Raw genomic sequence first — 15500 nt, forward strand, 5'->3', positions numbered from 1 at the left:
AGACTCATTTTCCTCCCTCACTGTTCAATCACAATTTCAGTAGCGTTGGAAAAGCTCCTGGAAGGGGTTTGTGGGGAGGTGGGTTCTGTGCTTCCAGGACGGGGTGAGAGGAAGCGGCTGCCCCGGGGCAGCTTCAGGCCGGGGATCAGCTCAAACGCCTCCGGTGGCAGCGGGCGGTGCTGCGGTCCCGCCCCGTTCCCCCCCAACCCCCCCCCCTCACCCCCCCCCCGCCCCTCCCGGCGCCGCCGGAGCCGCCCCCGACCCCGCGGTTCCCGTTCCGGGGCCGCCGCTGCCATGGCCGCGCGCTCGCTGCTGCCGCTGCTCTGCGCGCTGCTCCGCGCCGCCGCCGCCGCCGCCCCGGGACGGGTACGGGGACACCCTGCACCCCGCAGCCCCACATCCTGCACCCCGCGTCCTGCACCCTGCATCCCGCACCCCTGCACCCCCACAGTTCCCCATCCCTGCACCCCACATCCCTGCATCCTGCACCCCACATCCCTGCACCCTGCATCCTGTACCCCCCCAATTCCCCATCCCTGCATCCTGCACCCCACGTCCTGCACCCTGCATCCCGCACCCCTGCACCCCCACAGTTCCCCATCCCTGCACCCCACATCCCTGCACCCTGCATCCTGTACCCCCCCAATTCCCCATCCCTGCACCCTGCACCCCACGTCCTGCACCCTGCATCCCGCACCCCTGTACCCCCACAGTTCCCCATCCCTGCACCCCACATTCCTGCACCCTGCACGCCACGTCCCTGCACCCTGCATCCTGTACCCCCCCAGTTTCCCATCCCTGCACCCTGCACCCCACATCCCTGCACCCTGCATCCCGCACCCCTGCACCCCCCCAGTTCCCCATCCCTGCACCCCACATTCCTGCACCCTGCACGCCACGTCCTGCACCCTGCATCCCGCACCCCTGCACCCCCACAGTTCCCTATCCCTGCACCCCACATCCCTGCATCCTGCACCCCACATCCGTGCACCCTGCATCCCGTACCCCCCAGTTCCCCATCCCTGCACCCTGCACCCCACATCCCTGCACCCTGCACCCCACGTCCTGCACCCTGCATCCCACATGCCTGCACCCTGCACCCCACGTCCTGCACCCTGCATCCCACATGCCTGCACCCCCCCAGTTCCCCATCCCTGTATCCTGCACCCCACATCTCTGCATCCTGCACCGCACATCCTGCACCCTGCATCCCGCACCCCTGTACCCCCACAGTTCCCCATCCCTGCACCCCACATCCCTGCACCCTGTACCCCCCAGTTCCCCATCCCTGCACCCTGCACCCCACATCTCTGCATCCTGCATCCCCACATCCTGCACCCTGCATCCCGTGCCCCTGCACCCCCCAGTTCCCCATTCCTGCACCCTACATCCTGCACCCCACGTCCTGCACCCTGCATCCCACACTCCTGCATACCCTCAGTTCCCCATCCCTGCACCCCATGTCCTGCACCCTGCATCCCGCACCTCTGCATCCCCCCCAGCCCCGCACCCTTCATCCCACATCCCCGTATCCCCAGCCCTGCATCCCTGCACCCCCACATCCTGCATCGTTCACCCTGCACCCCACATCCCTGATTCCCTGCATCCCCCCAGCCCCACACCCTGCACCCCACATCCCCAGCTTGTATCCTGCACTCTACATCCATGCATCCCGCACCCCTGCACCCCCCCAGTTCTGCATCCCTGCACCCCCACATCCTGCACCCTGCATCCTGCACCCCACATCCCTGCATCCTGCACCCCATCCTTGCATCACCCTAGACCCGCATCCTGCACCCCACATCCCCGCATCCCCAGCCCTGCATCCCTGCACCCCCACATCCTGCACCCTGCATCCCAAGCCCCATACCCCTGCATCCCCAGCCCCACAGCCACGCGCCCCCTCAGCCCTGCATCCCTGCACCCCGCATCCTCCTCGCATCCCTGGCCTCACATCCCTGTACCCCAGCCCTGCACCCGCTCAGCCCCAAACCCCACATCGTTGAACCTCCAGTCCCGCATCCCTGCATCCTTGCACCCCCAGCCCTCTAGTCCCACATCCTGCACCCTGCATCCTTACACCCCGCTGTTCCCCAGCCCCACACTCCTACATCCTTGCGCTCCCTCAGCCCTGCACCCCACACCTCCCCAGTTCTTTGCCCCCACACTCCAGCCTTGGACCCCCAGCCTCATATTCCTTCCTTCCACCCACCCCCCCCGCCCTGCACCCTTCATCCCCACATCCCTGCACCCCGCAGTTCCCCAGCCCTGCCCCTCTGCATCCCTGCACCCCCACAGCCACAGCCCCACATCCCTGCATCCTCGCACCCCACTGTTCCCCAGCCCCACACCCCCCAGCTCCCCAGCCCTTCACCCCTGCACCCCTCAGCCCAGCATCCCTGCATCCTTGCACCCTACAGTCCCCAAGCCCTTCACCCCTGCAGCCCGCAGACCCCAGCCCTGCACCCCCCAACCCAGCACCCCACAGCCTCGCAGTCCCCCAGCCCCGCAGCCCTCCTCCCCGCATCCTCGCACCCCCAGTCCCGCAGCAGCTCTGCCCGCGCAGGGTGGACTGGGGGGCTCTACCCTCCCCTGCTGCTCCCGGGAGGAGCCGCATCACCCGTGCCCAGGGGAGCGAGAGGGAGGGCAGCCTTGGGGATGGATCGGTTGGGAGGGGGCCCCTTCTGCTCAAGGATGGTGGAGTCCAGGCTCCAGCGTTGGTTGGGAAGGGAATGTCTTGGCTCCTTATTGCATTACCAGTTCCTTTTGGGATGTGCTCTGCCTGGTTCTTCCCCTGGTGCTACCTTCTTGCCCTGGGGGCTGACAGATCTCATGATGCAAGGTGACAGGGTGCCCAGGAGGTCTCTGGAACAAGGACAAGGCTCCTTGGGCATTCCTGGTGCTCCAAAGACCTGAGTCTGCCCTGGTTACTCAGTTGGGGTGGTGGCCGTTCATAACTGGCAGGGCTGCATTGCTGAGTGATGTTAATGTGGGTCCTCAGCCGCATACCCGGGGTCAGGTGTTACCAAACCAAATCACAGCAGCACTAAAGAAGGAGGCACAGAATAACCAGACAGCGCCAGGAACACAGGGATTTGGTTGTAGCCCTCCAGACTGCAAGAAAAGTTGGATGGCCGGGCCCAGAGAGTGGGGTCAATGGAGTTAACTCCAGCTGGAGGTCGGTCACAAGTGGAGTTCCTCAGGGCTCGGTACTGGGTCCAGCTCTGTTCAATGTCTTTATCAATGACCTGGATGAAGGCATTGAGTGCACCCTCAGCAAGTTTGCAGATGACACCAAGCTGGGAGGAGGTGTCGATCTGCTGGAGGGTAGGGAGGCTCTGCAAAGGGATCTGAACAGGCTGGAAAATGGGCTGAGACCAATGGGATGAGGTTTAACAAGGCCAAATGCCGGGTCCTGCACTTGGGGCACAACAACCCTATGCAGTGCTACAGACTGGGGGAAGAATGGCTGGAGAGCTGCACGGAGGAGAAGGACCTGGGGGTGCTGGTTGACAGCCGACTGAACGTGAGCCAGCAGTGTGCCCAGGTGGCCAAGAAGGCCAACGGCATCTTGGCTTGTATCAGAAATGGGGTCACCAGCAGGGCCAGGGAGGTGATTCTCCCTCTGTACTCAGCACTGGTGAGACCGCACCTTGAATACTGTGTTCAGTTCTGGGCCCTCACCACAAGAAGGATGTTGAGGCTCTGGAGCGTGTCCAGAGAAGAGCAACGAAGCTGGTGAAGGGGCTGGAGAACAAGTCTTACGAGGAGCGGCTGAGAGAGCTGGGGTTGTTTAGCCTGGAGAAGAGGAGGCTGAGAGGAGACCTTATTGCTCTCTACAACTGCCTGAAAGGAGGTTGTGGAGAGGAGGGAGCTGGGCTCTTCTCCCAAGGGACAGGGGACAGGACAAGAGGGAATGGCCTGAAGCTCCGTCAGGGGAGGTTCAGGTTGGATATCAGAAAAAAATTCTTCACAGTAAGAGTCATTGGGCACTGGCAGAGGCTGCCCAGGGAGGTGGTCGAGTCGCCTTCCCTGGAGGTGTTTAAGGAACGGGTGGATGAAGTGCTTAGGGACATGGTTTAGGGAGTGTTAGGAATGGACTCGATGATCCAATGGGTCCTTTCCAACCTTGTGATTCTGTGATTCTGTGAAAAGGGAGAAACAGAAGAAATGAGTGAACTAGGCAGGAGGGCATCGCCCAGCAGAAAGCAGATAAGGTCTTACTAGTGCTCTCTGGGGAAAGAGGCATTACGTGGCGAGCAAAAAGAAAGCACAAATAATAGGTATTGCTTGCGCCCTGTCTGGGAGTTGTCCTGGGTCTTTCCTTACTGCCTGGCAGCCCCTTTTGGGGTGCGCTCTGCCTGGATCTTCATCTCTCCCGTTACGGCACTGTGCTGCCAAAAAGAACGCAACAGCACCAAAGAAGTGGGCACTAAGTGAATGGATGGTGTGAAGAACAACGGGGTTTGGGTGTAGCCTTGCAGACTGCACGAAAAGGGAGAAAGAGGTGAAATGAGTGAATTAGGCAGGAGGGGATCGTCCTGGACTGGGAGGGCCTCTCCTGTGAGTGCAGCGTTCATCGAATCATAGAGTGATTTGGGTTGGAAGGGGCCTTAAAGATCATCCAGTTCCAACTCCCCAGATCCATTTGTTCTTCATTGAAGGGGAGATCCTGTTTGTTTGCTTTTTAAATGAGTTGCAGATGAAATGCTTTTGAAAGGTGGGGATTTTCTGTCTGAGATCTCTTTGCTAAGCGCAGTTTGGCTTTGTCTTTAGCCACTGGCCAGGTCCTTGTTGGTCTGTGTGCCTGGCCCAGATGCTGCGTTACACCTTCTCTCCTGCTTTGGAAGCGAGGCCTTTCTCTTCCTGGTGGATTCCGCTATCTTTCTGTTGTCACAGAGAAAAGGGGATGATTTTGCCTCCTGCCTTGAGCCCCTTTCCTACTGCTGTTAAGGGAAGATGTGCCTCTTCTCTTCCCCTGCTCCCTCCTCTGTGTGAGAGCAGCGCAGGCAGAGGATTCCCATGTCCTGTGGGCAGAAGGATTGTCCTGGCTGGGAAAAGCTTGTGGGATATATATCGAGCTCATAGCAATCCCGGTCTAAGTATTGAATCCAGATATTGGCCAGAGGAAAGAAGCACTGGGATGTGGGCAGGAACAGTTACGGTGAAAGGTTTATGAAAGCAAGCCTTTATTGGCATTTGCAGTTAACATTGGCTTAATATTCCTATTTCTAGTGGTGTTGAAGTGAGGGGAGGAAAAAGAAACCCTGAATTAACAGGTGAAAATGCTGTCCTTAGTGTTTTACAAGATTGATCCGTGTTTTTTTCTAGGGATGTGTTTGAGGAGAGGCAGGGAAAAAGGACAGAGCTCCTAGAGGAGAGGTCGCTCTTTTCTTTGTCTGACAGTTTGTTAGGTATCTGCTGTTAGTAGAGGGAGGAAAAGTCTGTCGCCAGAGTCCCTGCAAACCGAATGTGGTTTTTTTTTTGTTTGATTTGGGTTTCTTTTTTCCAAAGGAGTGCTCCTGTGCTCCTGGGTCTGTGTTTGCAGGGACAACCCAGGCCTGTGAGGCTCTGTGCTTGGAGTGATCCTCCTCCAGAGGCAGGAGTAGGAGGGGACGGTGGGTTATTGGCAGCGTGCTGCTGCCCTGGGAGCTGACAGATTTCATGGTGCAAGGTGACAGGCTGCCCAGGAGGTTTCTGGAACAAGGACAGAGCTTGGGCGTTCCTGGTGAAGACCTAAGTCTGCCCCAGTTACTCAGTCAGGGTGGTGGCAGGTCTGCATTGTCTTGTCAGAATAGGTGATACAAGGTTGGGTCTTCACCCCATCCGAGGAGTCATGTATTGCCCAACCTAATGAAAAAAAAGAGATGGTTGAATGTTTTGGGCTAGTTCATCGCTTTTTCTTTGGAGGAAATGTTCTGATTTAAGTTGAAAACTTCACCATGGCATCTTACCGCCTGTTTCTTTCTTTTTCAGGGTTGGTTAAAAACTTACGGCTACTTACTTCCATCCGACAGCCAAACATCTGCCTTGCAGTCGGGAAAAGCCGTGCAGTCCGCGGTTGCCACTATGCAACAGTTTTATGGGATCCCAGTCACAGGAGTTTTGGACCAGACAACTATTGAGTAAGATTAATGTAGGCTAATTTTGTCTTTCCCTTTCTTAATGCATGGTCCTGGTACCTGGGTAATTATTCCAGCTACAAGAAGAAGGGGTAATTTGACTCAGCCAAAGTGTCCCTAATGAAAACACGGGGACAACTCCACCTTTTCTTTTCGCCAAAGTTCTGCCTGCAAATGTGAGGAGAAGCTCTTGTTAAATGCCGTGCTTTGTACCTGGATCCCCGTTGCTGGTGCAGAGGCAAAGCGTGAATCCCGTGAGCTTCTGAAAGTGGAGAACATCAAAGGTTTCATTTATTTCCATCTCTGTCTGGATTTAGGTGAAAATATGACTCCTGAAATGACTTCTAATGTATTTCTTCATTATTCGGAGTTGTGAATATCCATAGATGCTATTTGTGGAGATCCATAGTGCTGAGTTAAAGTGAGTTGTTGTAATCTGATGACAGTAGTCACGACTATTAGCTGTTGGTGGTTATCATTTGTTGGATGTTAGCTGCTCTGTGCCGTAGAAACCGTGTGTTATTTGCTATCAGTGCCTCGATACCACTGAAGCGTTGGTCTAAATCGCTTAGGCTGAAGGGACTTTGCCTTTTTGAGTCTGTTGCCTTCGCTGTGCTCTCCAGGGTGTACCGTGAAGGGTGACGCGGCAAGCAGTGTCGTGGCGTGGAAGCGGTGTTTGTTGCTGCTGCCTGGCTCGCTCCTCCGGTCAGGTTGCCTGGATGTTGTGCCCTGGCCGAACGTGGCTGCTGGTGGTTCGGATTGGAGGAGCACCCAGTGGCTCCAGCAGAAGATGAGGTCTTACTAGTGCTCTCTGGGGAAAGAGGCATCGCGTGGTGAGCAAAAAGAAAGCGCAAATTATAGGTATTGCTTGCGCCCTGCCTGGGAATTGTCCTGGGCCTTTCCTTACTGCCTGGCAGCCCCTTTTGGGGTGCGCTCTGCCTGGATCTTACAGCACTGTGCTGCCAAAAGGGACGCAACAGCACCAAAGAAGGGGGCACGAAGTGACTGGATGGTGTGAAGAACAACGGGGTTTGGGTGTAGCCTTGCAGACTGCACGAAAAGGGAGAAAGAGGAGAAATGAGTGAATTAGGCAGGAGGGGATCATCCTGGACTGGGAGGGCCTCTCCTGTGAGTGCAGCATTCTCTCCCTTCACTCACGGGAAAATCCTCTTGTTCTCTGTTGAGGGACAGAGAAAATCCTGTTTGTTTGCCTTTCAAGTGAGTTGCAGATGAAATGCTTTTTAAAGGTGGGGATTTTCCATCTGAGATCTCTTTGTCTTTAATCCCAGAGTTTGTACGAGCGCTGTGGCAGAGCCAGGAGGTGTCGGTGCCGATGGGGTGTAGCAGCTTGCAGCTCGCGTGCTTCTGAGTTGCAATTAGGGTAGAAAAGACTCTGATATCGAGCTGCTAGTTGGGGAAGTTCAGGAGCTGCTTCTGCTGCCCCGTGGGTGGCGGGAAGGGAGCAAACTGCATGTGGGAGTCCCTGCTTGAGTGACTGAAAGGATTTTTCTGGAGGAAGGGAAGGTGTTGCCCAGGTTTTACTTGGTTTATATGTGGGCAGGGGTTGATTGGTGCATGAACACCTGAAAGCTGATGGGTGAAAAACCTCAGTGGTTCCCTCTTCTGAAACTCTGGTCTCTAAGGGCTCAAACACGCAGCTGCAGTGAAACACGGGTGTTCTGTGCTGGCACGTTTGGTTCCCCCGCCTCCTTCTGTCCTGAATCCGCACGTCCATAGTTTGTATGGCAGGGTGGGCCAGGAGTGCCTGCCTGGGAATTACATGGAAGAAAAAAGAGGTCCCAGTTGCTGTCAGCAGTGAGCCTGTGTTTTGAGCTGGAGGGGCACGTCTGCTGGGCCTTGTTGGGTTGTCCTTTCCTCAGTCCTGGCTGTGGAAGCTGAGCAAAAGGAGAAGAGCTGGCGAGGCAGGCTGGCTCCGACAGCTCCAGGTTACTCAGGCTTCAGCTAAGCTGTTATTTCAACTCTGTTAGAATCACAGAATCCTAGAATGGTTTGGATTGAATGGACCTCAAAGCCCATCCAGTCCCAACCCCTCCCACTGGATCCAGTTGCTCCAACCCCATCCAACCTGGCCTGGAACACCTCCAGGGATGGGGCAGCCACCACTGCTCTGGGCAACCTGGGCCAGGGCCTTCCCACCCTTACAGGAAAACATTTCTTCCTAAAATCTCATCTCAATCTCCCCTCTTTCAGCTGAAAACCATTCCCCCTCATCCTATCCCTGCACTCCCTGATCCAGAGCCCCTCCCCAGCTTTCCTGGAGCCCCTTTCAGCCCTGGAAGCTGCTCTAAGGTCTCCCCACAGCCTTCTCTTCTCCAGGCTGAACAACCCCAACTCTCTCAGCCTGCCCTCATACAGGAGGTGCTCCAGCCCTTGGATCAAATATCTCTGGGAATGGTGACTCCATCACTAAACCTAAAGATTTTCAGCTCCTTCCCCACACAGCTTGTCGTTTCCCTCAGGAATGGAACCTACGTGTGTGAAAGCTGCCATGTGGGAGATGGGAAGGAACAACTAGGGGTGTTGCTCACTGGTACCTGAAAGGAAGGTGGGATGGGTCCGTTGGGCAGAGGGGTGTCTGAAGGTGGCAGGTTGAGGATGTGTTCTTCCCTGGACAGAGAGCGGGGAAAAAAGACATCAAAGGCCTTCTTGTACCCTGCGGTTGGCAGTGCTGCAGGAAGCTTTGTGTCGGCTGGTGGGATGAATTGTAGCCTTGCTCAGCAGCTACACAAGGACACGGTCCTGGGAGTTGCCAGGAGAGAAGGTACACTAGTGCCTAACAAAGCAGCAGCTGTTGTGTTTGCTGTCATCAGTCACACGGCCTGGAGGGAGCCAAGACACAGTTGTACTTGTGTTGGAAGTGTGTCTTCTGCTTTGTCTTGAGCCGTTGTGTAGGTCCCTCACCGTGGGATGCACGACAGAGCTGTTTAAAGACAGCGCTCCCACTGGCTCAGGCGTAGGTGACTGGAGTGATGGCTTCCTCCGCGGAGGAGAGCCTTGGGGAGGGCTTGGAGCCGAGGGGGGAGGGCAGCTGCGTCTGAACAAGTGCTGGATGTCACTGCTTTTGGAAATGACCTGTTTTCTGCTTGCCAAACAGCTGGACGAACACAATAGTCTATGTGTAAACAGTGCCAAGGACGAATGTTTGTGATCCGGTGTTATTGGTGTCCACATTTAAAAAAAAAAATAAGGAGAGAGGGGAAGCAACCATAAGTCACAGAATCCATGGAGGGGTTGGAAAGGCCCTCTGGAGCTCATCCAGTCCAACCCCGCTGCTGAAACAGGGTCACCTCCAGCACAGGAATGCGTCCAGGAATGGTTGAATCTCTCCAGAGAAGGAGATTCCACACCTGCGTGGTCAGCCGGTTCCAGTGCTCCAGCACCCTCACAGGATGGCTTTGCCTCATGTTCAGATGGAACTTCTTATTTGTGCCCGTTGCCCCTTGTCCTGTCATTGGGCATCGTTGAGAAGAGCTTGGCCCCATCCTCCTGACCCCCACCCGTTAGGTACTGATAAGATCCCTTCTCAGCTTTCTTTTCTCCAGGCTGAACAGACCCAGGTCTCTCAGCTGTTCCCCATAACAGAGATGTTTCAGTCCCCTTGTCATCTCCATGGCCTCTACTGGACTCTCTCCAGTTGTTTCTTGTCTTTCTTGAGCTGAGGAGCCCACAGCTGAGCTCCAGATGGGGCCTCCACAGGGGAGAGTAGAGGAGGGGGAGAACCCCCGTTGCCCTGCTGCCCGCCGTCTCCTCCATGCACTCCAGGATACCCTTGGCCTTGGCCACGAGAGCCCAAAGCTCGGTCATGGTCAGCTTCTTGTCTATCAGCACGCCCAGGTCCTTCTCCGCAGAGCTGCTTCCCAGCAGATCAGCCCCCAGCCTGTGCTGGTGTGGGGGCTGTTCCTCCCCTGGCACAGAACCCTTCACTTGCCTTTATTGAACTTCATGAGGTTCCTCTCCACCAATCCAGCACAGCCTTCTGGTGCATCTGCTGTAAAAGTACCTGAATCCAACTTCAACAATTGTTGAATCCAACTTCAACAAATTGTCTTTTGTGGTTGTTTCTGATATGGTGTGCGTTTATAAATCCCCTGGAACACAGAAAGGGTTATCCAAACTTTGGATAGAGGGTGGCTGGCGAAAAGCTCAGCTCAAGCTCAACAGCAGCAAGCTACAGCTCTGTGATGATGTTGCCATCGATCTGCCCCGTGAGAAAAAGAAGCCATGGCTGGGGTTGCACCCTGGCTGATGTGAGTAGACAAGGACCCGTGTGTCTGGGAAGCATCTGAGTCAGGAACCGATTCAGATGAACATCAACGTGGGCTGTTGACAGCATGGATCCTGCCTGGCTCTAGCCAGGTAGTTGGGCGTTCTACTTGCTGTGTTTCAGAAAGTGTGTAGCTCAGCTCTGGAAAAAACGGGGGTAGAATATGAGGGTTCGGAGAGGCTGATGTGTGGTGAGGTTGAAGGAGGCGTGAGTAGCATTAGTCTTGGAAAATGCTGATGCCTTGGAAGCTCTGGCTCCAAGAAGCTCTCAGCACCTGGGGAGCCGGTGTTGCAGCTTGCCTCTGGAGCAGCCCCGTGCCCTGCCCTGTGTCCGTTGTGATGCAGCTGGCACAGTGCCAGGGGATCTGTCGGTCTTTGAGGGAATTGACTTTCGGTTGAGTGTCTGGGTGGGTTCTAATGAGCTTTGATAGCATGAGACTGATCCATGTGGGGGCTGATCCCCGGCTCGGCACAGGGCAGGTGCTGGGAAGGAGCAGCTGCTGTTCCTACATGAAACACCTTGAGGTGTGAGGGGCTTGGCCATGTCTTGCTGGTGTGTCAGTGCATCTAGTGCAGCCCTGGAAAGTCGTGGGGACATGTCTTATGCATCGGTGTTGCTTTGGTGGCCCTCCTTCTTACCTGTTTGTCTTCTAGAGGACAAAAGTGCTTCTTTATCTTTAGGGCTGCTTCTTCTGATGCTTAAAATGAGCATGTTCTGAAGCAAGCCACGTGCACGGTGTGAATTATGACGATGCTATGCCGGTAGTCTGTTAATCTGCCAGTGTGAGTAGTTTCTGGTGTAGGTGATTTTTGGTCTCCACGTCTGTGCATTTTAACAACCCTCATATGAACACAGTAACTTGGTGTGAAGTGGGGCCCTTGATACTTAGCTCAGATTTCTCAGCACAGCAGGGAAGTCTGTTTTGCAAAACTAATCCGGATCCCGGGGCGGATGAGATAAAACAGAAGTTCATTTTCAGACCGTAGTCAGGGCCTGATGATGGTGCTGTTTAGAGCGCTGGGGTCCTCATAAAACTCAAGAGGTGGAAACCTAATTCTCACTATGGTTGTGTAAGGTTATGCTAAAAACTCTGTGCTGGGTCACACGACTGGAATTAAAAATGCTCAGGAAATACGTGGGAGAATACAGGCTACAGTCAGCCTGGCGTCGCTAGTAGAGTGGTAGAAGCAGTGGAAAAGAACACAATAAAGGACACTCGGAAACACCTGAGGTGTTGAGATTGAATTAATGTGGCTTTTCTGAAAGCAAACCTTTAGATGTACCGCATTTCTTTGAAGGCGGCAGCAGTTGTGTGGGCAAGACAGATCTGGCTTCCGATTTCTGAAAGAGCTACTGTGCTGCGAGGTGTAAGATGGAGTCAGTGGGGAAGAGCCGTGCTGGATTAGCGGCTTCCAGTACCTGAAGGGGCTCCAGGAAAGCTGGGGAGGGGGTCCTTACAAGAGGATGGAGTGATAAGATGAGGGAGGATGGCTTTAAATTGGAAGGGGGAAGATTTAGCCTAGACATTGGGAAGAAATTCTTCACAATGAGGGTGTGGAGGCCCTGGCCCAGGTTGGGCAGAGCAGTGGTGGCCGCCCCATCCCTGGAGGTGTTCCAGGCCAGGTTGGATGGGAATTGGAGTAACTGGATCCAGTGGGAGGTGTCCCTGCCCATGGCAGGGGGTGAGAGTGGATGGGCTTTGAGGTCCCTTCCAACCCAAACCATTCTGTGATTCTAAATAAAAGCAGACACTTTGCTCCCACTCCAGGCAGCCAGGCAGGTGACGTAGTTCACTTCCTAAATGTACAAACCACGGATGCTGGTGAATTTCAGAGCAGTCATGACATTTCAGTGCAGTCATCATGGAATGGTTCTAGGCCCTTGTAACAAGTCCCTCCCCAGCTTTCCTGTAGTCCCTTTCAGGACTGGAAGCTGCTCAAAGGTCCCCCCCCGGAGCCTTCTCTTCTCCAGGCTGAACAACCCCAACTTTCTCACCTCGTCCCCATAGCAGAGATGCTCCAGCCCTCAGATCATCTTCGTGGCCTCCTCTGGACCTATTCCAATGTCATGGGCTCCAACCGCCTGCTCAAACAGGGACAGCTAGAGCAGGTTGCCTGGGTCCATGTCCAGTTGGGTTTTGGATACCTTGGAGGATGGAGACTCAACCATTTCTCTGGGCAGCCTCCGCCAGTGTTTGACCACCCTCCAAGTGGTGCAAGAAATGAACAAAAGGTCTGTTAAGGCTGGAGGTAAAAGCAGTAGGGGAGGAGACCTGATTTCTGCAATAATAGTGCATGGATTCCCAGCATCCTTTGCTCTTCCAATTCATTTGGCCATAAAGGCAAGAGTTGCCTACATCATGAGTGACATCAAAAGAGTCAAGGGTTATAGGAGAGCCTATGAGAACTCGGTGGCTGTGACCCACAGATCGGAGTGACCTGTTCTGGTTGTTACAGGTGAGAGCCTCAGTCATTATCTGGAAGGGTTGTGTTTGCACTTGTTCAATCTTATCTAGCGAGTTGAGGATTGGAGGGCTTTTAACCAGCACCGCACTTTAACAGGTGGAGAGGGGATAGAGTAAGGGATAGGACAGTTTGATCCCAATGCCCCCACAGTTTTGATCTGTGTCTCTCTTGTTATTATGATTATTATGATTATCATAATCATTATGTTATTAGTGATTATTATAATCATTATCATCATTAAGCTCTTGTCAGGTGTAAAGGCTACCTGAGCTGATGTCTGGTTTTCCAAAAGGAAAATTAGATTCTTTTTGTGTGTGGATTGCCAGCAGTGGTGGGGTGTTCAGCTCTGCGCAGAGAGGGTAAACCCCAGAGAGGGAAGACAGAGCCTTTTGTGGTGTCTGCGTTGGCCATCACTCAGAGGCCTTCGGTCACCTCCCAAGTTCTTTTGAATCTCTTTTCCAAAGTCTTTGTCAGCTTGCTTTTTCTTCCTTCCCTTCCAGGTGGATGAAGAAGCCTCGATGTGGAGTCCCGGATCATCCCCACCTACGCCGTAGCCGGAGGAAAAAGCGGTATGCTCTAACTGGGCAGAAGTGGAGACAGAAACACATCACATACAGGTATCGCTCCCCTCCCAACCCCTTTTTGTTTGGGGAATAAAATGTTCTGTGCTGTTTGGTATGCAAATTCTGTAAATAGTTTTAAAAGCCAAATGTTCCCTGTAATGCCTGGTTGAGGCTTTTGTTCTTAGAATGTGGTGGAGGGGAGTGCTTTCAGAGCACTGGAGGAGCAGAAGAGTCTATTCTCATTTAGGAAATAATGGATCAGTGAAGACACCTAAATCCCAGCCATCAGTCCTGTAATTTTGACAGGGAAATCCTAGTAAGCTCCTTTGTTCCCTTCGAAATCCAAGGCTGTAGCCCTTAGATCATGTATCGTCTTTAACAAACCATTAAAGCAGAGGAGCAGCATTCTCTAGAGACGTGATGTTTTCTCCCTCCATTGATTTGCAACATTTGACCGAGTAAGTATTTTTCCAGAAGTTCTACCTTTGCTTATTAGTAGAACCCTGGCTTTTGTCCAGACTTGGGGCTGCAGAGGCAACGTGCTGAAGTGGACTATGGGTGTCAGATGAGAGTCGTGAAGTGATAATTGTGTCCCCGAGATGGGTTTTGAGTCACTTGGGCCCTTAGCTTTTGAGAAGTAATTCCCAAATGATGCTAATGGAAGGTTCTGACAAGAATGTCACTTCAAGATAAGATGACCTCCCTCTGCTTGAAAGTATAGCCTTTTAAATGTTTTTGGACAGGGAAAGGAGGTTACGGAGGAGTGAAAATTAGGAATGGAGGCATTAAGGAGAAGATATGGGAGAGCAAGGCTAAGACAGGAAGAAAATCTGTTGTGAAGAGGTAGAACTATGAGTGACCAGCATGGGGAAGGTGCCAGAATGCCTTGGAGGAGATATGATGGTGTGAAGGGAGAGAGAATCAGGACTAGGGCACTTTGTTGCTTCTGCTGAGAGCTCCAAGGAAGGAGGAGGGTTCTTTAAGTCACAGTGAGGGACTGCAGAGACTCAGAGGAGGGACTAGCTCTGCGGACTGGTTCAGAGCTTCCACCAGTAATCATTCCTTGAACTCAAATTGTAAAGGGACCCCTTCTGTCTGTGAAGATCTGAGAGACCAACTCTGCTTCTGACCTTTTCTGGGCCTCAAGGAAAACTGGAATGTAATTATAGAAATAAAACATCTTTCAATGGATGTGTGGAACCACGGGAAGCAGGTTGGCAGAGGGCTTCAGCCATTGCCAAACTTGTCATTGTTAGCTTTCCAGTTCTGCTATTGGTTGTGTGCTGTTCTAGCACTCGATATCTTGGTTTGCCGCTGAATGCAGCGTCTTTCATCTGTCAGCCTTGATATTCTGAGCAAGATTCAGTAAAGACCGAAAGCTGTTTCCATGATGTAGACATTTCACATTCCCCAAGGCAAATTTAATAGGTCTTGAGTCTGTGTATGCTCACAAAAAAAACCACCCCAGCACTTTTTAAGGTAAAGTTTACAATTACAGGAAACTTATATGCAGTTAAACTCCCACCCTCCCGCCATAAACTCTGTACCATCTGCTGCTGTCATGGACTGGGTTGCACAAAGCTGATAAATCCATTGCTCCTGTGAGCTCTTAAGCATTCTGAGTGCTGTTAAGGGTGAAGCTGCTCATGTCGGTAAGGTTGTATAGTTGACCAAAAGGTTTGTTTCTCATAAAGAATCCTAGTAGTCAGGTTTTTCATACACTGGATTCCATTATGGAATGATGATTTCAGACAAAATCTGAAGTAATTTGCATTTTTAAACTAAGTTCCTTAGCTGTCTACGCTAGGATTTGGAAGGTTGTCAGGTTTTTAGGAAGGGATGCAAGATTAACCAAAGTATTGGGAAGACTCTTATTAATAAATGTAGACTTCAGGTCAGGGCTGTAGTTTTGTGGGTAACTTTAGTTGTAACAGCCAAACTTCGTGTGGACAAAGCAGTGTCCCTCAAAAAATAAAGACCCTTTGGAAGTGGAGAGTGTAGATGTGTCTATGTGTTGGAATTATAACAAGAAGCCTTGGATGTACTCAGCACATTGGAACAACCC

The 15500-nt window shown here is 53.1% G+C and overlaps 1 protein-coding gene across 3 annotated transcripts in view; it reads left to right on the forward strand.

Annotated features, from left to right (window-relative positions):
- The first annotated feature begins 251 nt into the window (after window positions 1-251).
- Window positions 252-15500, forward strand: part of MMP24 (matrix metallopeptidase 24) — a 51377-nt gene continuing 36128 nt past the window's right edge. The window contains exons 1-3 of one of the 3 annotated variants that reach the window (XM_054081472.1): window positions 252-366; window positions 5977-6125; window positions 13373-13489. In XM_054081472.1, the coding sequence (XP_053937447.1) occupies window positions 295-366; window positions 5977-6125; window positions 13373-13489 (338 nt within the window). In that variant the 5' untranslated portion in view covers window positions 252-294. Of the gene's footprint in view, window positions 367-5976; window positions 6126-6745; window positions 6956-13372; window positions 13490-15500 lie in introns of those variants that run through there. The other 2 variants (XM_054081473.1, XM_054081474.1) reach the window with 2 other exon arrangements.

Source organism: Cuculus canorus, chromosome 16, assembly GCF_017976375.1.
Source record: "Cuculus canorus isolate bCucCan1 chromosome 16, bCucCan1.pri, whole genome shotgun sequence".
Taxonomy (NCBI): domain Eukaryota; kingdom Metazoa; phylum Chordata; class Aves; order Cuculiformes; family Cuculidae; genus Cuculus; species Cuculus canorus.